Here is a 22,385-nt window from a genome sequence, read left to right on the forward strand (position 1 = left end):
TAGCACCTTCCCACACTCGCTTTGCACTAAAGCTCTGAGAGGTCCGCATGTGCACAGGCCCAGTGTGCACCCACATGCACTTCTGACGCTGCCTTGTTCTCTGGATGCTTCTAGGCAGGCCTTGCTGCACCGAGGGCACGGGATGAGCCATTTAGTTCTCTCGCACCTCAGAGCACCTCATGCACGTCAGCCCAAAGCAGAGCGCAGAAAGTCAACAAAAGCAAACACAGCCGACTCAATACTCAACCCCCGGGAAGGACCGACTAAGCGCCGGCTGTCAATGGCAAGGTGAAGGAATGGGAGCTGACATGCGATGTGAAATGGAGGGGAAAAATGAAACAAGTGGCGCAGCCGGACTCAAGGACCTGAAGAGTCATGTAACCCAGTGCATCCCCACGGCTGGTGTGGAGCTTCCATGGGAGTAGGAGTCAGAAGCTCTCATTTCCTTTGCCATTTGTCCCTTTAGTATGGGGCCCTGAAATGATCAGCTCCCCAGCACAGGGACCCATGTGCCCTGCCTGCCTCTGGGTCACTGGCCCCCCACAGACAGCCTGGAGTAGGGTGGCTCAGTAAACAGTCATCAGATGAAGGAAACTGGGGAAGTTGCTTAACACCTCGATGCCTGCCTCAATTTTCTCGTTTGCCAAATGGGAATAACAATAACTGCTCTACCCACCTCATGAGATCGATGGGTAAGATGAACAGACAGAATTAGGATATGAACATTAAACAGTATAGCACAGACGCAATTCTGGCAAATCTACCACATACGTTTGTCCTATGACAGAACACTCAGGGTCGAAACACTTCAGCCTTCCCTTATCCTTTTGTTTGCTTTTTGGCATAAGTACGGTTAGCCATTAGTCCTCTCAGATTAATAAATTGAGGTGTTTCCCCAAAATATCAGAAACTGAGAATTGGTTAAAGTTCTTGCCTTGTCTAGTGTGGCTCAGTGGGTTGAGCTCCAGCCTGTGAACCAAAGAATCACTGGTTCGATTCCCAGTCAGGGCACGTGCTTGGGTTGTAGGCCAGGCCTCCAGTAGGGGGCGCACAAGAGGCAAAGACACACTGAAGCTTCTCTCCCTCTCTCCCTACCCTCCCCTCTCTCTAAAAACAAACAAATTAATAAATAAAATCTTTTTTTAAAAAGGCACTCCCTCTTCCAACATTTAAAAATACTGCTTAAAATAATTGGTTCAAGTTCTTGAATAAGTCTCAGGGCAGGAAATAAAGGAGTTTAGAATCCACCGAAAAAGAATAAAAGGATTCTGAGTCACATGGTAAAACCATAAAGAACAGCCCCATCATCCTGAGAGTGTCTGTGGCTGTAGCTGTTTAATAACCATCCACAGGCAAGGCACCATCTGGCATCTTCCGAATATTGTCCCCTAATAACAAATTTCACTGGCCCCCACAAGAGGCACTCTGGAAGATGAGGGGAAGTTAACGAACACCATTCCTGTGTGCCTCTAATTACACAACGGCCATGCCCAGCCTCCCTCCCTCCCACCAGCCAAATCGGCTCGGTGACCATTGTCCCCGTGCAGGACGGGCTCACGTCGTGAGACACGGTTTCATTAGAGATTCGTAACAAGGTCCCAGGGGCCCAGTCATGGCATTGAGCCTATGACTGGCATTTCATTAAGGTCATAAAAAATTATACTGGGCCACAGAGAATGGAAAGCTAGAAAATGTAAATGAAAACTGTCTCATGCTCCTAAAATGTGTCTCCTTTCATGACTTCATTTATCCATCACTCAAAGGATAAAGACAACTGTGTGCCAGATTGTTTTCCCAAACATCTCATTTAATTCCCCCAGCCCTGCAAGCCGAAATGTGTCTTTCCTTCGGAGGAGTTACCTGAGCCTGAAAGAGGTGAAATAACTTGGCGAGATGTAACCCAAGGCCGCTGCCCCAAACCCCCACCACAGACTTTTTACTCAACCATGCTGTTCACATTTGCTTCTGCGCTGGAAGCAGGAGGTCATCGGAGAGAATAATCACTTTCACAGGACAAGGAGAAGCAGCTCTCCTCATTGCCCGTGCAGTGTCTGGCTGCCCTGCTTCGTGCCCAGCTGGCGGTCCTTGGAATGGGTGCCCGGCTGTGGGCATGCAGACCCCATGCTTCTAGGCCGGCGATGGTGGGGCTGCATGCCCCGCACACCGGTGTGTGCGAGAATGTTTAGAACATGCAGTACCCGACTATTTAATCAGGGGCACTGCCCTCTTTTCCCTGAGACTGTCAAATAAAAAAAATGACAACAGCCAACAGGACAATACTAGAGAAATAGGTATAATTTTGATTCATTCAAATTATACCTATTTTTGGCTGATTGGCAAAAGATATATTTTTTGGCATGCTGCAGAATGTCAGCAATTAGTTCGTGTGTGCCATGAGATGATAAAGGCTGACGATCACTTTCTAGACCTTGAGAGAAATGGTCTTTGGTTCTGCAGCTTCCATTCTTGCAACTTTGTCTGTCTGATTGTTTGTTATGACCCTGACCCCCTGCCTCCCAGGCAGAGAACGAGATCCAAACCCCTGAGCTCCGTGTCACCTGGGTTTCATCTCCAGTCATCATCTCCCACGAGCCGTAGTGACCTTTCTCCTGCCGGAAGAACTGCACAGCTTCTAAAAAGGCCTGGGCTTCAAACGTGGTCTGCTTCATGTAATCTAAAAGAAAGAGGCAAGGGCATTTAGCAAAGAAAAACACTTTATTTTACATGTGTCTGTGGTTCTTCACACGTACTGGTTCAGAAACCTAGCATTACCTGATTGTTACAAGGAGCAGAATTACGAGACAGAAAGATTAAGTGGATACTGAATTCAGAGTTCGTTTGCAGGTGTACACATCATGCCACTTGCTCACCGTACTAGCTGATTAAGCCTAGCAGTTACTGGGCGTACTTGCTAGGACTACAGGCGGATCCGTCCCTCTTTCTCTCTTTCATAATTGCTTCCCTGTCTCAGGCACCTGGTGGCCTTACACGATCCACTGCAACCCCTCACACTGAGGCCAGCCCTTCCTCAATGAGGCCTCGTGTACCCATGGTCTCCATTCCTTCCCAGTTCCCTGAACAAAACTCCAGTTTCTCTGTGACATGACATCAGCTCACTGTCTAAAGGACATGCATACCATATGCTGATTTATGCAAACACAGAGTGATCATTGCAAACATGTACAGAGCAGGCTGTTGTTCTTTTAAGCTCATCACGTATTTCATTGCAGCCTCACAAAAACCTCTGAGAAGTTACCATCCCTGTTTTACAGATGATGAGACCCAAAACACAGAGAGATGAGTTAATTGCCCAAGGTCATAAGACTAGTAAGGATGTGAATTTGGGTGGTCTGATGCACAGCCTGCTTCTAACAACCACACTCTACTACCACACATATGAACTGTATGGGTCCACCCCAGCAAGCATAGTGGGTTTTGAAAGGTGTCATATCTGAGAGGTAATATCCCACCACAAAGAAATTAATATCTAATGATAGGATTTTAATTGTGGCTGAATGGTCATCCCAGAATTCCACAAGTCACAATGCGCATGCAAATGTCCTCATTTCTGCTATGGATTGAGTGTTTTTGTCCCCCCAGATTCACATGTTGAAACCTTAATCCTCAGCGTGATGGCATCTGGAGATGGAGCGAAAGGCAGGTAGCTAGTAGCTAGGTTATGATGGCGGAGCCCAGGTCAGTGCCCTCACACAAGGAAACGTGGTGTCTCTCTCCCCCTCCCTTCCCTCTGCCCCTCTCTCCCTCCAAACACTGGATTTACCAGTGCCTCCATCTTGGACCTCCGAGACGATGGCATTTTTGTTACCACAGTCCAAACTGACCAAGACAATTTTCAACACGAAAAACTAGCTCTTGGAGGGTACAGTGATAACAGAATTATACATATCTTAGCAGAAAATGAATTATGATAACAATACCATCTAACAACAAAGAAATCAAATTGCAGAAAGGGGAAACAAAGTGGGCAGAGTTAAGTGATTCCAAGCCGCGTCTTGCACCCCCTGCTGCTGCCCATGTAGGGCACACAGTTCTCTGGCCAGTCGCCCGGGATCTGCATTTCTACGGCAATCTTCGCTTTGTCAGCTGATTCACTGGGCACCTTCGAGCTTGAGACAGTCAGGGGTTCAATGGCTCATGTGGGGACTGAGCAGAGCTAAATAAGGGTCAATGTGCTCTGAAATGTGACAATTAATAGGCTGTGGTTGACTCTTCTGAGATTGGTATATTAGGTCACGGGAAAGAGAAAACAAAATTCAAGGCATCGCCTCTGTGAGAGCCCAAGCAGAATTCTCCACAGTGAGGCTACCGAGAAGCCTAGAAGCTCCGTCTTCAAAAACGTGGAGCAGTAACTGATATTTCTAGTAACACCATAGAGATGTGGTCAGAATCTAAATCAGAGTTTTCAAAGCATGTCCCAAGACTCAAGTTTTTAAGTCGAAGCATTTTTTTCCTTGTTATTTTTTTTTCTGGTTTGGCAATTGATTTAGTCTTTAATCTTAGAGCCTTGGAAAACAAAAATTAAGGTCTTCATATAAAATTGACAGTAAGTGAGCTCACAACATTGGGAGGGGCTTTGCCCACCGAGCTGGAAACTGTAATGATCACATTGAAGTTCAAGATTGACTCATGTGCTCTTATTCTTACCAGCTGTCTTCATTCCCGACCTCGGGAAATGGAGAGGTGGAGTAAAATGTGGCAGTTGGATGGGGTGAGTGGTGCCAGACCCTCGAGAGAGCCTGGGAATGAAGTGTGAAATTCTTCCGTCCTTACAAGAAGCATAAGTGTACTTAGTTCTTCCCCCATTGATCTCAGTAACTGGAGGAGGTACTTGAAATCCTGTACATACTTTTTATTTCTATAGCAAAACAAATGATGACACTCCCATTGCAGGTTGCATCACTGGAAGTCGCTGGGAAAAAAATAACTGAAGGAAAGAGATTTGAGACGACGAGGTGTGAGTCAGAGTGTTGTCAAAGAAGACACAGAAGTGATGGAAGGGAGTCGTGCGGGAGGGCAGGGCACCTTCACAGAGCCGGAGAAAAGTATGGGTGATCAAATGGACCCCAGAAGAAATGACAGTAGTTGAACAGCAGCAGTAATGGCTGAAAGAATGAGGGTGTGGATCTGAATTCTGGACTCCTTACCGTTAAGACAGACATTAATGGATTTTAACTAATCCTTTTCCAGAGGGGAAGAAGGATCTAATCTACTGATTCATCATTCGATTTTTCATCTTATAAACAAATTAAATTAATTTATATAAAACTTTAAGAACACTGTCTGCCACATAGTAAGTTGCCTTATGGACACTGGTTTTTATGATTATAAACACCGTTCAGCAGCAACAGCTAGATTATTGAGGACATAAAGAACAAAGCCTTGCTTTGCAAAATGCACAACTATGTTGCAATGGTAACATGATCTCCATTTCTTCTGAGTTGTTTGCAAAGGCATTGCTGAACTCAGCCAAAAAGCACAGGTGTTTGAGAGGAAGCAGATTACCAGTCATTCGATCAACTTCCTGCCTCAGGTCTCGTGGGAGCAGGTTCTAGCTAGGGTCACAATCACCCAGTCTCCTGCCAACAAACAATTGAGACTTCGGTTCAATGGCCCCAGAATCAACAATGGTGTTTGTTCTTTAAAAGCCTTCTCCCTGCAAGCAGACCTAGGAAGAAATGCCAGGTATCAGCTCAGAGTCTCCTTTCCAAACGTGCTGTCGTGCTGTCGTTGTGAGGATGCTTCGGGAGACAGACGTGCTGGGGAGAACTCGGACGTCATTACTAAATCCAGCTCCCTTGTTTTACGGTTGGGGAAACTGGAAGAAGAAATGGTTCATTTCTCAGCTGAAGGTCACACAGCTGGTCAGAATCAGAGCCAAGAGTTGAAAAAGTGGCTCTGGCATGTCATAAGTGACCTTGGCATTCATGCTTACTTCAATCATAAACTATGGGAATTAGAAGTAATCTTCAAGATCACCGACCCCAAGCTCTCCTTCAACGCCGAGGGCCTTCGGAACCCCAGACAGACCCTTGTCCGGCCTTAGCTGGAGTATTTCCAGGGATGAGGACCTCACAATTTAATGAAGTGGTCCTTTTAGTCACTGGACAGCTCCAATTATTTGAAAATTTTTCCTTCTATGGAGCCAAAATCTGTTTCCATGAACTCTCTCTGATTAATCCCATTTCCGTCTTTCAGAGCAAAATAGACGTTTATTTCTCTTCCATATGGTAACTGCAGAAGATAGCTAAATAGCCTTATTTTCCTTCAGCCATTCTTTAAAGAGTGGAGTTTTTGGAGTTTTTGAACGTGGTCCTTTTTTTTCCTTTCTTCCTTTAGTGACCAATGCCAATGTGTCAATATCTTTCTTAAACTTGGCCCCTAGCCTGAGTATAGCACTCTGAGTATTGTCTAACTAGTGCAAATTACATAAGGTAGAAAGATTATTTTCTTTTTCCAGGTCCCTAACCTCTTTTTTTTTTACAGCCACCTCACACCGTTGACTCATACCTTTCTGTAGCCAAATAAAACCCCTATACCTTTTCTCATGTAAAACCCTTCTTCATCTAAGCCTTTCCTGACTTGAACTTGGCTTTGGATTTTGAGGGGCAGGTTCAGACATTCCCCCTAGTAAATTACAACTTACTGTGATCAGCTGAGTGCCCCAGAACCTGCCAAAAACATTTAAAAAGGATAATTCTGTCCCCGAACCCCCTTTCGCCTCGGTGTCATTAAAAATGTCGGCGAGGCTGCCCTTGGGGTTCCTCCCCCCTCTGACCGCTGCAAACGTTCGTCAGGTCAAGGGCAGCGACAGAGCCCTGGGAAAGTCTAAACGTTTCGGGAAACGTGTGGGAGACACATCTCGGCCATTCCTTCAGCGGCCACATCCTGAGGACCAAGGCACGGCTCTTCTCTGCCATCTCTCCCTCCCTCTCATCTGTGCAGCTGCCTGGAAAACTCATATTCAGGACATGTGATTACGGATTTTTCGAGGGAAGGAAAGCTGTTCCAGGCCCCTTGGGGACAGTCAGGCAGGGGATCAGCCAGAGAGAAATCACTTTTGTTTTTTCCACTCACGCAGATTCATAGCACGTCTGAGGCCAACGCAACCCCAAAGCTCCGAGGCCCGTGTGGTTACTCCAGATTCGACTCTGGCTGCTCGGCCGGGACTCCCTGGCTGGGGCTGGGCTTGGAAGCCGCCTGGTTTCATCGGTCAGCTGCGCCAAACCCTGTTAGCTGATCCGCCTGGCGATTTGCAAGCGTTATGTAACAGCATTACTCACTGCACGGCTATGAGGTTCAGCGTCCTAATGTTTGCTTCTAAACTGCCTTTAGCTTCAGGCCATGTGTCTCTGCTAGGAGAGCTGGAGCAAGCCTGTCTGCCCTGGTTTCTTCCCTAAGACAAAGACCAAGAAGCACAGGGGAGCGTAACCAACGTGTACTGGAGGCCATCATGGAGTAGGAACCACGTGAGATGTCTACACACACTGTTGTCTCACATAATCCTTCCGACAATCCCATCAGGCAGGAATTCATCCCCCACTTAGAGCAAAGCAACTGAGTTTCAGAAAGGCTCATTACTTCCAGAGTCCTGTTATGACACGCTATGGCTTGATTTTTAAGAGCTTTTTATCTTGAGAAAACTGTAGCTTCACAAGTTTTTGTGAGAAATAATACAGATATATCTAAGGCTTCTGCCTTCACCCAGTTTCTCTTCATGGGAATATCTTGCAAAACTATAATATAATAGCACAACCAAGACACTGACGTCGTCACAACCTAACCGCCGCATTCAGATTCCATCACTGCAATATGGGGGCTCATGCACACGGGTGTGTGTTTGTGTTTTTAAATGATCTTACATATCCTTCCCTTCTCAAAGTTTAGAATCATATAATTCCAGAGTTTGAGTATTTCAGAGCGGCCATCCAGTCCAATTCACTCATTTAATGAGTGACAGAATGTGATGTGACCTCATTACAAATAAAACAAAATAAATGCCCCTCCCTGGAATTAAAAATGAATGATGTCCACTTTCACGAAATGGTGATCCAAGCTCTGGTTTTTATTCAAGTCTTGTTTATTCATGACCAACCTGTGCAAATATTTATTGCCATTGATAAGTGATAACCCTTCTGAGCACTAGCCCCAGGATCACTTAGAAGTTCCTGAACTGCCCCTTGAAAACTACTAGACTAAAGTGTCCACCCGCTGACCAGATCACATCTGTGTTAGTGGACACACAACCAACCAGGAAGAGAAAAGGCATAAGCCAAGAAAAAAATATGTATCTCACCGAGAGACAGGGACCCCGAGATGGGTTCTAACAGTACTGCTCTGGGTGAAAATACTCTTGCTCTGGTCTCCCACAGAGAATATAAAAGGCTTCCCAAAGAAATGGAAGTTTCTAGTGCGCATATTGTTTTGACTAAAATTTGAAAGCGTACAGAAAAATGCCGCACACCTCATCTGACTAAGAACAGGGCAGCTCACGAATCCCCGACTTGCCCACAAGCAGCAGAAGGCGGTTTGTCAGCAGGGAGAAGGAAGTGGCGATTACTAGCAGGCGTGAAGACAGGCTGCGCTCACTTCCTTTAGACCCACATATCAGACTGGTGGGAGAGGAGGCCGTTGGAGGCATCCTGCATCTAGATTTTATCAAGGCAACAATTAAAGTCTTGCATGACTTTGATGGACATACTGAAAAAAGTTTAGAGTGGTTGGAAATGGCAATGAATGCAATCAAAGAATTAAGCAGCCTACATGGTAGGTGCTGTTTCAAAGGCTGAGGTTACTGATCCCCCACAGGAAAATCTATAGGGCCTGCCCTTAAACATTTGCAATTACTGGGGAAAGGTAATAGACAGGCAGAGAGATGAATCCAGGGTCTCACTTAACTGTGAGGTCAGTGCAAGTCAGTGGGGGGACACCGGGGTCGCACAGCAGGTGGGGATGGGCCACAGGCACGTGGAGTATAAATGACAAGGACAGGGGCAGTCGTAGATGGATTCTGAGCATATTGTTTCATACTTCTAGCTCATGCTAAGCAGCAGATTTTGCAAACATTTTTCAAATAAAGAAAAAAAAAAGGTGGAGTACTTCTGAAGACAACCAAATGAATGAGGAATCTCCCAGTCTCTTTCCAAGACACAGCCTGGAGGGAGGAGATTTTCATCGATGGGAAGATCTACGATGTACAAGAGGAACGGACTTGTTATATGTGGATTCAAGTACTAAGGTCCGGATTGAGTGAAGAAGGTGAAGGACTCAGAAGCATACATGGCAGTTACACAATAGTCCCAGGGATGCCAAGTACAGGACACAGAATAATGTGCTGTCAATAATATTGAAATACTATGCATGGTGTCAGGTGGGGACTGGACCTGCTGGGGGGATCACTTTGTAAGTTATGCAAATGTCTAATCACTGCGCTATACCTCTGAAATAATACAATATTGAATGTCAACTGTAATTGAACATTTATTTAACCTAAAAATAAAAAGGAGGAGAAACAAGAAAAATAAAATACGTTATTATTATCATTATGGACAATGGTGAAAAATTTAAAAAAAAAATAAAGTAGAGAGTGGCAGACTTTGATTCGATACAAGGTAAAATACGCTGCAATAGGATGTCAAAAGTTTCCCCCCAGGAGAGGAGATGCTTCATGAGCACTGGAGTGCTCATTAACACTGAGATTTTTAACTTTGTGCCAGAGATTCTGACCCAGCAGGCCCAGGGGTGACCAAGGAATCTGCATTTAAAGACGCTCTTTTGGTGATTCGGTTGCAGGTGACTTACAGACCGTATTTTGAGAAAAAATATATGCCTAGAAAAGATACAACGGAAGACCATAACTCTTGAAGCAGACTCTAAGCAGGGTCTTAACGACTTCGCCCCCTCATTATCAGGTTAAGAAATACCACTTCTAAATGCTCACCCACTTAACACAGATGAACCCTGAAACTTCCTCAAAGTGGTATATAAAAATAGTGCTATGATGAAGCTTTATCAAAAGGCCTGCGGGTAAGGAGTCACCACCTCAGGCCGGTTTATAAGGACATTATTATCCCAAACAGCTAGAACTCTGCCCGTGGGAGGGAACGCCCACTTCCTTTAGAAGCAATCATCTTGTCTGGACATAAATCCTCAGGGGTCACCTTGGTGCATCTCCTCTTCCCTTTCTGGGCACTCAGTGGCTGTGTGGACTGTATTTTCTCTGTGGCAGCCTTCTTTCCTCTAGCAGTTTCCTTTACTTAAAGTCTTTTTTTCAAAGCCTTAAAAACATAAAAATGACCCATGTTCCCATCCCTTCCGAAACTAGGGATGACGTCATCAGACTCCAAGTAAGGGATGAGAGAGGGTTTCTCCTTTCCGAATACCATGAAGGTACTCAGCCCTGAAGCCATGTCCACTAAATATGTGGCCCTTGGCCCCAAAGTCTTCTTCATCTGTCACCTTGCGCACCTTTGATCCCTGGGCAGTGTCTGACCAAGGGAACAAGGACACAGTTATTTCCTATCAGCCCAGGACACATACATATGGCCTTTCATGGGTGAGACTGTGTATTCTAACACAGTGAGTGCAGAACTATCACCCAACCCCTTAATAACTACCGGTAGATGGTGCTGAAATGCCCTCAGAGGAAAAATAAATTATACCCCCAAATCTGAGCAAAACAAATGCAAATGATCGAATTTCCTCTTTAAAAAGTAAATTGGAAAAAAGCGGTAGCTGTGGAGTGGGACAAACGGCTGTGGGAGTGCAGAGGCTCAGGCGATCTTTCGGCCCTGACCCCAGAAACTGGGTCATGTGCTACTTGGTGACATTGTGGCGAGCCGCGTGGCCGAGTCCCCACAGGCAGACACTGACCGCACAACCTGGACACCCCTAGAAGGCAGCTTGAGTTTTCAAACAAACAGAGAAGATGCTCCATTTAGCCACGGACACGTGCTTTATGTTTTATGACACTTTCTCTTTTTCCTGGAAATGACTGTTCATGCACAGGTCTTGGTTGAATTTGTCACTGGAGCACACGAGCATATTAAGGAAATTCTTCCTGACAGATATGTGGGCACCCTTCATCTCGTGAGCTCAGAACACCTTGCCTCGTGTCACGCTCACCCAGGGGAGCGAGTTTCCTACAAATAAAGGCAGACAGTGGAGTGACGGCCGGTTGTGCCTCACAGAACACATCCCCGGTGTCCACCGGCATCATCAGATCCCAGCCAGGCACACCCCCAGAGCACCGCGCTCTCTGATGGGGCTCTCAGGGGATTTTCCGCTCATCATCACCCGCAGTGGTTAAGAAGGGCATCCAGTTGGTGCTTGTCAGAAGATTTTACTGTTTACATCTCACTGGATTCTCACAGCCGTCTCTGGAGACAGGTAAGCCAAAGGTGATCATTCCCAGGCAGAAAATGGAAAATAGTAACAACTGAAAATCAAAGAAGTGTGAGTCATTGCCCAGTGTCATATCAATGTGCCACTCATTTTACTGGGTCAGCAAGTGAGAGTAAGAAAATAACAGGATAAAACAAATGTCTGGTTTCATACAGACTCACTTTCCACAAGGACCTAATCTCACTTAAAACGTGCAACTGCAGCAGAAGTTGTATCTACTTTTGTCTAGGATAAAATAGCTCAGTTTCCTGATTTGTGACATTTCCCCAAAGACCTAAAAAATTAAATTGAGCCCTGGCTGGTGTAGCTCAGTGGATTGAGCATGGGCTGCAAACCAAAGTGTCTCAGGTTCGATTCCCAGTCAGGGTACATGCCTGGGTTGCAGGCCATGACCCCCGGCAACTGCACATTGATGTTTCTCTCTCTCTCTCTCTCTCTCTCTCTCTCTCTTTCTCCCTCCCTTCCCTCTTTAAAAATAAATAAATACAACCTTTAAAAAAAATTAAATTGACCCATGCCCCATTCCCTTCCAAAGAGGCAGCCGCGGACAACCTGACTGGGCACGTGACCCCGCTTGATCTCGCGGCCTCCTCCTCAGGTTCAGGAGGCTGCACGCAACTCAGGCCTCCAGGTCTTGGGGACCAGATCGTTTTGTAGAAACTTGAGCAGTCATGCACCAATAAAAACAGCGTCTGCATTCCAGACCTATTACAGAAATGGCAGGGCTGCCAACAGAATTCTTTTTAATTTCTGGGTTAGCTGAGCCCACAACGTGTACCAGCTTTGCGTGATTGCTTTAAGCCAAAAGACACTGGGGTGGTTGAAGGCCTGTGACTCTGGATCAGCGTTAAGTTGCCTCGCTACGGGGTCCGCTGAGTGTGGCTTTACTCGTAAAGTAAATGTGCAATTTGATTGTGAAAAGTCTCAGCATGCACAAGTATTTTCAGTGAAGTCCAAGGGGTAGCTTGGTTAATAACAAGTTTAAGTAACCCACAATAGAATTACTACATGCAGTATTACGCAGCCCTTAAAATAATAACTACGATGATTTAGGCCCATCATGAAAAAGTGGTTTGGAGATCATTTTAATTGCAGAAACCAGATTATAAAAATTATGCATACATCCTGATTAAGCAAGGTAAGATCTTCGCCCTTAAGAGCAACGATCAAAAAGGAATGCATGAGGAATGAAAAGTGAGTTATGGGGGGTTTTGTATTTGTGGGTCAAACGTTATGAAGTGTTATGCTATTATTCTTAGGAAAATCTGTGCTGAGCTAATGACTTTTTTTTTTTAACCCATCTGCTCATGAACAATAGTTGCCTTTCCGGAGCTGAAACAGTCTGGTAGCAGTGAGCCAACGAGAGCCCCCAGAGAGCGCCTGAGCACCGGCAGCTGCCGAATCGTGGCCTGTTCCAGGGTCCATACTGAGGTGCTTGTGAAGTGAATGCACAGACGAGAGTGAAACAGCCTTTCTCTCCTCCAGGAGGGGTGGACCTCGAGCCTGGCTCCTCCTCTCAGTCCACTGAGCAGGTGCCAGTGGGATTTCAACCGAAGAAGTCATTCCTTTTTCCTCTCCTTAAAGACACTGTTCAGTGCGGTGTACTCAGAAGAGGTTTCTGCTGCCTCCTGCATGTGTTTTCTTCCCATCAATGGAGGGGAAACCCTTGTGCCTTGAAGCACCTGTGGGCCTGTCACAAGTGTCCTTTAAAGCAGTATTGGGATCCCCTGCTTGCCATGAACGCAGAGCAAGGTCAGGGGGATGGTTCCAGGAGGTCCCTCTGAGACGCAACTGGGTGACTCGTAGGCCTTACACTATAATGTCCTTGAGGACAAAGTCTGTCGTATGCATTGTTGAACCCTAAGGCCACAGCACAGCACCTGGCACCAAGTGTTCTTTGGATAGGCCAGGGAGCAGAGAAATGAGTGACTCAATGATACGGAGGCAGCACGCAGTAGTGGGACGGCTGTCTGGTGGGCATGAAAACTGGGTGCTCTTGCTACTGCTGCCCCTTGGGCTGTGGGAACCGAGGTGAGCCACGTTGCCCCTCTGGGCCCAGTTTCTCGCATTCGACATGAGAGACTGGTGGTCGGACCTCCCTTTCTAGCTCTGGAATAGAGTCATTCTATGATGCGGCGCTGCAAGTGCAGCTAGGTTATCGACATTCGGGTAGCACTTCCCGTGGCAGCGCTCCCAGCTGGGGGCGTGAAGCTCCAGCTGCAGGCCCACCTCACCCTTTCCTCCCCACTACCCTCTCTCGCTCCAATGCGCACCTTTCTCCGGGATGCAGGCAGTCATCGGTATGGCTACTGGGAAACCCGGAATTACATATGCGGCTCTCAGCATAGTTCTGTTCCGATCTGGGGCTCTTCGTCCTCCCTTTTCCTTTTCCATTTCACCTGAATGACAGTTCAATTCATGGGCATTTCCCCTGGGCCCACCACATGGGCTGTTTAATTAACTGAGCTAATAAAAGAGTGAAAAGATTCAAGTTTGCCGTTTCATGGTCTATGACAAGATTATAATAGAACTGGTTTGTCTCATCTAAAACACTAAATCATCAACTTAGGTGATCCCATGGGCTTGGTCTCTAAAATACCGATTCTTTCCTCTTGAAAAAGGAGAAACCGCCTGGTATCTCTTCATTTAACGTTTCACAAAAGCACGGTGATTTTCAAAAATTCTTCCAGTTCTCCAGAAAAACCACCATTTTTATCCTCTCAGGTGTTTATTTGAGTCTAAACTATATATAAAGCCATTAAAAATTAGACATCGGTGAGAAATTTCTCTTTTACGAAATGCGGCAGAACAAAAACGATCACGTCCTTTGTCCAAATCTGAACTATCCAATGGCGGACAAGCCAGTCCTTGATGATCTCTGTTGACTAAGGACAGCCACGACAATGATTCTTCAAACGTGGTGCGTGCTTTTCTGTGCTGCAGTTACAGAAGCTGTGCATGTATTTATTTTGCAATCAGATGAGTCCGCCGTCCCAGTGATCCAGCCTATTTTAAAACAAAGAGCAGAGCGGCCTTGGGGGGAACTGACTTGGCTCAGCTATTCCTCCTTCTTCAAGCGAGACTGCGTGGCATCTCAGACCAAAATGGATCGAAACCGCTCACTTCTCTCCCTCCCTCTGCTCCTCCTCCTTCCCCCTGAACGTTCTCCGGTCTCCACTCCTGCCCCCAACACAGGCACAAGTATTGCCCTGGGCTGCAGACAGTAGTCCTTACTGGCTGTAAAGGCCTCCTCCAGGGTGAGGAAAGGGGAAGTGGGAGGGTGAAGACACTCTGGACCAGCTCTGTCCAATAGAAATGTGATAAAAGCCACATATACAACTTTAAATCTTATAGTATCCACATCAGAAAAGTCAAAAGAAACAGTTTAGACTAATTTTAATAGTGCATTTTATTTACACCAATATACCTGAAATACGCAAGCTCTATAAAGTGATTCACAAGACATCTTCTCATCTTTTTTCAGGACTAAGATTCTGAAATCCCGTGTATTTTACACTATGGCATGTTTCATTTCAAAGCAGCCTCATTTCAAGTGGTCAGCAGCCGGGTGGGGCTGGTGTCCCCCACCCTGGACAGCACAGCTGTAAATGTCCATGGTTTAGGAGTTACACGGCTTACCTGCGTGGGAACAGAGCAGAGGGCGGTAAAAGTGGGCGTGCCACCAGACACCCAAACCGTGTTCAGACGGCATTATGACAAGGTGGATCTGTCCTGACATGTTTCTACTCTAAATCAATAAAGAAGGAAGGCCTCTGACTTTCTCTTTCATCATTATACACACAGCACAGTTCATCTAACAGAACAAGCCCCGGGTCAAAGTAACGCACAGAAATAAGCAATCAGATGACTTGTAACAAGTCCCTGTATGCACTAAGGTTAGGGTTTAAGAGCCCTGACAATGATATCTCACTCAGAAACCCTGCAGTATGGGCCGTGAGGAATCCTCGGGGCTTCAGCTTTCACAATGCCACGCTACCACGGTCCTGTGTAGCAGAAAACTGCTAACCACCAACCGGCACATTAGATGAGATCACTTCCAAACAGGATATAGCCTTACAACAATCTGCTATATTTATTGTAACAAACTGGTCACCCCTCTCTTACCCGCTGCCAAAAAGAAACAACTGAAATGCCTGATGGACTTAGGTGCCTCCTGTTCCTACTGCAGACGATCTCCGCAGTTGCTGTAGACTCGACGCACATGATGCAAATAATTCATCCTGTGAAACTATTTGGAAGAATTGGCCCAATGATCTAATTCCCATATCAGAGAAAGAGGAAATGAAAACAAAACCTCAATTCCTATGTTGGAAGTGTCAGTGCTTCTGAATGTATGACAGGGTGGGGGAAGGAAGGAGGAAGGGGTGGGGGAAGGAAGGAGGGAGGGAGGGAGGAGGGGGAGGGAGGGAGAGACAGGGAGGATGTATGTGCACATCACCTCTGATAGACATGTTACTTACAAGGAAATGTCTTTTGATTGTTCGCAGTTCTTAATGGAATTTTTACCATTAAGAAAGACATGATAGAGCCACAGAATCTGAATGGGCTTTTAATGTCTACTCATTTCTCTCCTAATAGTGTGGCATTTATTTATTAAATAAATGAAACAGCATATAATTAATTCCAGACCTATGCTCATTATTTAAAATTGCAAGAGCAAATATTTATTAAGTAACGCATTCCATGTGGGTTTACAAATTTAAATTCATCAAGTTTAACTCCTTCAGAAGACGTCCCCTTAATCCTTCCATAGACCACATTTTAAAGTACAGGAGTTCTCGTTATCAGGCATTTCTCTCTCGTGGGCGACCTGCATTTCTCATGTTATTGACTACAATTAGGACATTTTTGCAAGTAGCATCTTCAGCGGAGTTAGAAGTACCATTGCAAAATCATTGTGTCTCTCAGACCTCTTATTTCAAGCTGAGTAACACATGCATCTCTCGCACTCCTTACAGTGTTTCTTTTCCAACCCCATGCCTTCGTTTTCGGATCTCCTCCAACACTGTACAACTCCATTTCTTACATTTCTATTTTTATTTATTTTTTATTTTTATGTTTTTTATTGTTGTTTAAGTACAGTTTTCTGCCTCCCCTACCACTCCACCCCCTTAAAATTTTTTTTCATTTCTTACATTTAAAAAAAATCATTTATTTATTTTTAGAGAGAGGGGAAAGGAGGGAGAAAGAGAGGGAGAGAAACATCAATGTGTGGTTGCCTTTCACACATCCCGGGCCTACAACCCAGGCATGCGCCCTGACTGGGAATTGAACTGGTAACCCTTTGGTTCACAGGCTGACGTTCACGCTCATGCTCAATGCACTGAGCCGCACCAGCCAGACCTCCATCTCTTACATTTTAGGTGGGTTTATGTGAGGCATAGTTCTCCTTGTTTAATTCTGTGCATGTTTAAAATGACTTTATTATATACTGCAGCCTGCCCTCCCCCTCCGCCTCCGGCTCTCTTGAACTCCCTTTCTCTACTGTACTATTTTTCCATAGTACTCAGTGCCTTCTCTCATGTCACATAATTTGCGTATTTATTATGTCTATGATTTACTTTCTGTCTCCACCATTGGTGTCTACCTATAATGTAAGTGTCACGAGAGCAGGGATCTTTGTTCGGCTCCCTGTTGTATCCTGAGAGCCCAGAACACTGTGTGGCCATGGGAGATGCTCGACAAATATTTGTTGAATAAATGAATGTAGATCTGATGAGTGTAAATCCACACAATGTCAAATTAAATGAATATATAAGTATTTATCCCAACCCATGTTGCTATTTGATTGATAAGTATATTGGGCAAGACAAAATTGAATGTCTAAATTCAAAATAAATGTTCATTTTATTACAATATAGAAGAAAGTGGGTTATACTGGTAGAATTCATTCTTTAAAAAGTTAGGTTCTTTAGAATGAAGAATTAGGAGTACTGATTATTTCTAACTTATTCCTGTATTCCCCCAATAATAAATACTGAGTTGATAAGCCTACAATGTTCAGAATTATGCTCATTCATTTCTCAATTTATATATAGAAATAAAATATTAAATCTATTTTAGGCTCCTGACTGGTATCTTTCTGTGTATTATGTTAGATTTCATGGTTTTAGATTTAAAAATATTGTGCCTACATGTCATCTGGAGAAAACAGACCTATTGATGTGAGTTTATTTTTGATTTGGATTTTATCCCCAAAGCTTATCTGATGTCTGAAATATAGTAAGGCTCTAAATTCATTTATTTATCTAGTGAAAAATTAATTCTGGCAAACTTAGAAAAATCTGACCAAGGATATTTGAGGGGGAAAAAAGTCAACAAATACAGTATATTCAAAACAAGGGTAAACATGTAAAAGCTAAGGAAAAAATGATAATTGACGTAGAGCTGAGAAAACCATATTTCAACCAGAATTATGGCTCTCACGACCTAATCCCCATCGCATATTCACCCACTGACCGAACCCTGGTGAACGTATTCCGTGTCTGAGTCACTGTGGAGGGCGCTCTGAAGACAAGGGAACGAGCTTTGGCTCACTGTGGGAAACAATGATAAATCCACCACCTGTTCGCCATTGTACCTCCAGCACCCCAACACAACCACAAGGCAGATGCTCAGTCTGGTAAAAGTTTGGTGAAAAAGATGCTCCGTTATCCACAGTACAACAAAGCCTGGGATAAGGGCTTTGGGAGAAGCAAAGGCCCCTGGGAGTTCAGAGGGGTGGGCTCTCTCTGATGCGGAGGGGACATCGCCCCGGAGCAGGGAGCTAAACCGATGGGGGAGGCTGGACTGTGTCCAAGGCGAAAGGCGGATCCCGACCCAAAGCACACAGGTAAACCACACAGCATTTCCGTTTCTAAACCCCCAAGCCATGCAATCTTCAAACCAACCTGCAGAGTTTTTCATTCATGTTAGGGGCGAGTATAAGATTCTGCAGTTACAAAGGCTTCAGACAGACAGGGTGCAAGCCCATGGGCTCTGGAGGCCAAGAGGCCCAGGGTCTTCCTGACGGGACCCAAGTGCTGTTGTCTGGACGTGAGATGCCAGGAGCTCACAGCCTGGCACCCGCGGAGCCTCCATGGCAGTTAGTGGCATTCCCTCCTGTCCTCCACTCAGCGTCCTGACTGCAGACTTGAGTTACTACACTTAGACTATCCCCATCGGTGTGAGTCTGGTCTTTAAAATGAATTTTTAGACTGAATGAAAGACCGTGAAGGAATTAGCTAAAGAGCAGGTAGGCATAACCCACGGACAACAACAGTGTGGGCGTGGCCAGAGGGCAGGGGGGCGGGGCCTGGGGGAGGGCAGCAAAGGAGGGGAGGAGGAAACGGGGACATCTGTAACAGTGTCAACAATAAAAGTAAAGGGAAAAAATTAGTTTCTAAAATCTGCCACTGAGTAGAACATGAAATATGGTAATAATATTTTCTAAAGTAATTTATAAATTAATGTGATTGCAATTAGAATCCCAGTAGGCGCTAAGGGATAATTAGCTACAATGAACATAAATTCACCAAAAAAATATATACCTTAGAAGAGTTAAAAAAGTATACTAGGAACGAATTATAAGGGGAAATTTTTCTTATCAGGTAAGAACATACAACAGAAATTTACTATAATAGAATCAAAATGACATTAATGTAGGAATATATAAATCAATGAAAAAGAAGATATTTAGACAACCTCTAGATAACATATGATATTACATATTTTATACATGTAATTAAAATGGGAAAGATAGTAGCTTAATTCAATGGGGGAGGTTATAATTAAGAAACGGTGCTGGCATAATTGCTTATTCATTAAAAGGGTAAATTTTAGACTTCTGACATATGTAGATACACATGACTTCCAGGCACACTAGAGACTTAAATGTTAAAAATAAAGCGATATAAAAACTTCAAGGAAAATAAAAGTAATTACAAAAATGATCGAGGAGCAGAGAAATCTTAACAAAAGCAGGAAATTCAGAAGCCATAAAAAATGACCATATTTGGCTGCATAAACATGAGATACTTTTGCACAGCAAAATATATTATAATTAAAGGTTAATGACAATGTAATTCATCAGTGATAAAGACAAATAATGAATTTGAGAAAAATGTTTTTCATGGAAATACAGAAAGGAGTTAATATCTAAATGGTTACAGAGTTCTTTGAAGAACAAGAGAATGGATAAATGAAAATGGGCAAAGAGCGCTGATGAACAATTCAAATAAAACGAAATCCCAGTGGTACTAAATACTGGACGAGGTGCTCAGACTGACTGGCAGTCGGGGAAAGGCAGTCAGAGTAACAGGGAGACTCCCTCCTCCCCTCTCAGCGTGTCAAGGAGGAAGAGCAGCGAGGCCGGGTGGCAGGGGTGCAGCACGGGGATGCTCTCCTACCCCGCAGCAATGCGAAACGTGCCGGTCCCCCTGAAAACTCACCTGGCAACATCCACTCAATCAAAAATAGATTTACCTTTAAGCCTAGCAATCCCACTTCCTGGACACTGTCTCATAAAAGTAAGAACATGAAGATTTATGCACCAGATATTCATTTTATGATGAATTATAGCGGAAAAGCTGGAGAGAAAGTTAGGGCCATCGATAGGACAATGGTTGAATAAGGTAGAATACAAACCGCAGGGTGTTACGTAGTCACTAATAAACAGTTTATAACTATGTCAGATGACTTGGATAGATGTCCATGAAGCCCTCCTGAGTAAGAACATCAGAAGGCAGAAAAGTATGTATCACACAGTTTGATTAAAAAAAAAAAACACAACGGTGACCAACCCCTCCCTCCCTAACGAAACAACAAACCTGTAATGTATAGACGTATATCGGGGGGAAATGGAAAGACTCAGAGTTTGTAATATTGTTTATGGAGGAATGAAGAGAATTGGAGGAGAGAACAAGAAAAAATAGCCTAGCGTTTGTAATATGATCCAAATTTACGCATTTATATAAAATTATGTGTGTATATTTTATAGATATCTATCAGTGGATGAATGCATGGATAGATGACAGAATTTTTTATTTTTATTTTTTATTTTTTTAAGATTTTATTTATTTATTTTTAGAGAGGGAAGGGAGGGAGAAAGAGAGAGAGAGAAACATCAATGTGCGGTTGCTGGGGGCTGTGGCCTGCAACCCAGGCATGTGCCCTGACTGGGAATCGAACCTGCGACACTTTGGTTCACAGCCCACGCTCAATCCACTGAGCTGCACCAGCCAGGGCAGATGACAGAATTTTTAAATAAAGTAAAACAAAAGGAAACAAAATCTGGCTCTGAGAATCATTTGGCTCATTAAAACCCTCTCTGCTGCCGGCCAATGTGTCCGCCGCCCACCCACAGTGGTCCATGCTGCTCGCCCTCCATGTGACTCTGGGTGAGGTGCTCAACCTCCCAGGGTCCTCGTCTGTCAAAGGGTGGCAGGGGTGCACTCAATCTCTAAGGCTCTTGCCAGCTCTGACATCATTTGATGCTTCTGCATCCCACGTCACTCAGTTCAGAGAACACAAGGCTACGTTTTTATTGCCCCAGTCACCATGGAGCTTATGGCAACAAATCAAACAGGCTCAGAAAGCAGAAACAGACGATATTCCACTACCTGGTTTCTGTTTTACCCATTCTCATTTTTTTTCCTTGACCAGGCAATCAAGCCAATTGTTATTTTCATGATGCTATGGGGCCCTCCCTGTGGTGTACACGCGCTCACTTGCTGTGCACTGCTGGTGTGCTCCGCAATGCTGACTGCATTTCTGTCGGGTGACTGCTGGCCACGCAATAATCATTTTAAGGGAAAGCTGGGTGCCAGTTTCATGAGCAGCACGGTGAGAACTCCATGGCTCAGCAAGGGAACTGAGACCTGGAACAGGAAAGAGGACAGCTGACCAGGGTGGGTGGGAGGCAGGCAGTCAGCTTTCACCCTTGCCACCCATTCTCCTCCCAGCTTTTCTGATGACATTCATTCAGCACCCATGTGCTCCTGCACATCAGAGACACAGGAACTGGAACCTAAGCCAGGACTTCAGGGCAGAATGGGTTAGGGTGAGGTTGGGGGAGTGGATGGATCAGAACTGTAGATGACACAGAAAAAGAAAAAAATAAAAGGTTGGAAGAATAGGCCCTCTCATACCGAGCTAAAAGTAAACCCAAGAACTGTGGTGGTCAATGGGGTTGGAATTAAAGCTCTAGGATAGCCCTGGCTGGCGTAGCTCAGTGGACTGAGCGCAGGCTGTGAACCAGGCATCGCAGGTTCAATTCCCAGTCAGGGCACATGCCTAGGTTGCAGGCCATGGCCCCCAGCAACTGCACATTGATGTCTCTCTCTCTCTCTCTTTCTCTCTCTCCCTCCCCACTCTAAAAATAAATAAATAAAATCTTTAAAAAAAAGCTCTAAGATTAATATAGGTCAGGGCTGTAGACTGAGGAAGCAGTGAGAAGGAAGTTATGCACTGATGGGTATTTAGAGATATGCAAAGCAAAGCTGTAGGCAGTCGAGGTAAGGATTGGAGTTCAGTAAGAAGTACACACCCACCCCTAAGTATGTATGTCACTGCGGGGTAGGGAAGAAGGTAGTGGGGGCATAGTAGGAAAATTCTTTAAATTTCCAGAGTAAAAGGAATTTAATTTTGTAAACATGGCTAAACATTTCAAAGTATTGTAAGATTGGTGTCATAATAAGATTATGAAATTGGGACTGAGTAGTCACCAATTTTATTTATCCTAGGCATCATCAAAATTTTTGCTTTAAAATGAAACAAAGAAAGCCCTGGCTGGTGTGGCTCAGTGGATGGAGCACCAGCCTACGAACAGAAAGATGGCTGGTTCAATTCCCAGTCAGGGCACATGCCTGGGTTGTGGGCCAGGTCTCCAGTAGGTGGCGTGTGAGAGGCAACCACACATTGATGTTTCTCTCCCCCTCTTTCACCCTCCTTTCCCCCCTCTGAAA

At 44.8% G+C, this 22,385-nt stretch overlaps 1 protein-coding gene across 1 annotated transcript in view; it reads right to left on the reverse strand.

Moving 5' to 3' along the window:
• The window catches only part of NIBAN1 (niban apoptosis regulator 1), a 122,074-nt gene that overhangs the window by 24,874 nt on the left and 74,815 nt on the right, over window positions 1-22,385 (reverse strand). The window contains exon 6 of the mRNA XM_045838460.1: window positions 2,559-2,674. Coding sequence (XP_045694416.1) covers window positions 2,559-2,674 — 116 coding nt within the window. The remainder of the gene's footprint in view (window positions 1-2,558; window positions 2,675-22,385) is intronic.

Source organism: Phyllostomus hastatus, unplaced genomic scaffold (assembly GCF_019186645.2).
Source record: "Phyllostomus hastatus isolate PE091 unplaced genomic scaffold, TTU_PhHast_1.1 phas_contig_283, whole genome shotgun sequence".
NCBI lineage: Eukaryota > Metazoa > Chordata > Mammalia > Chiroptera > Phyllostomidae > Phyllostomus > Phyllostomus hastatus.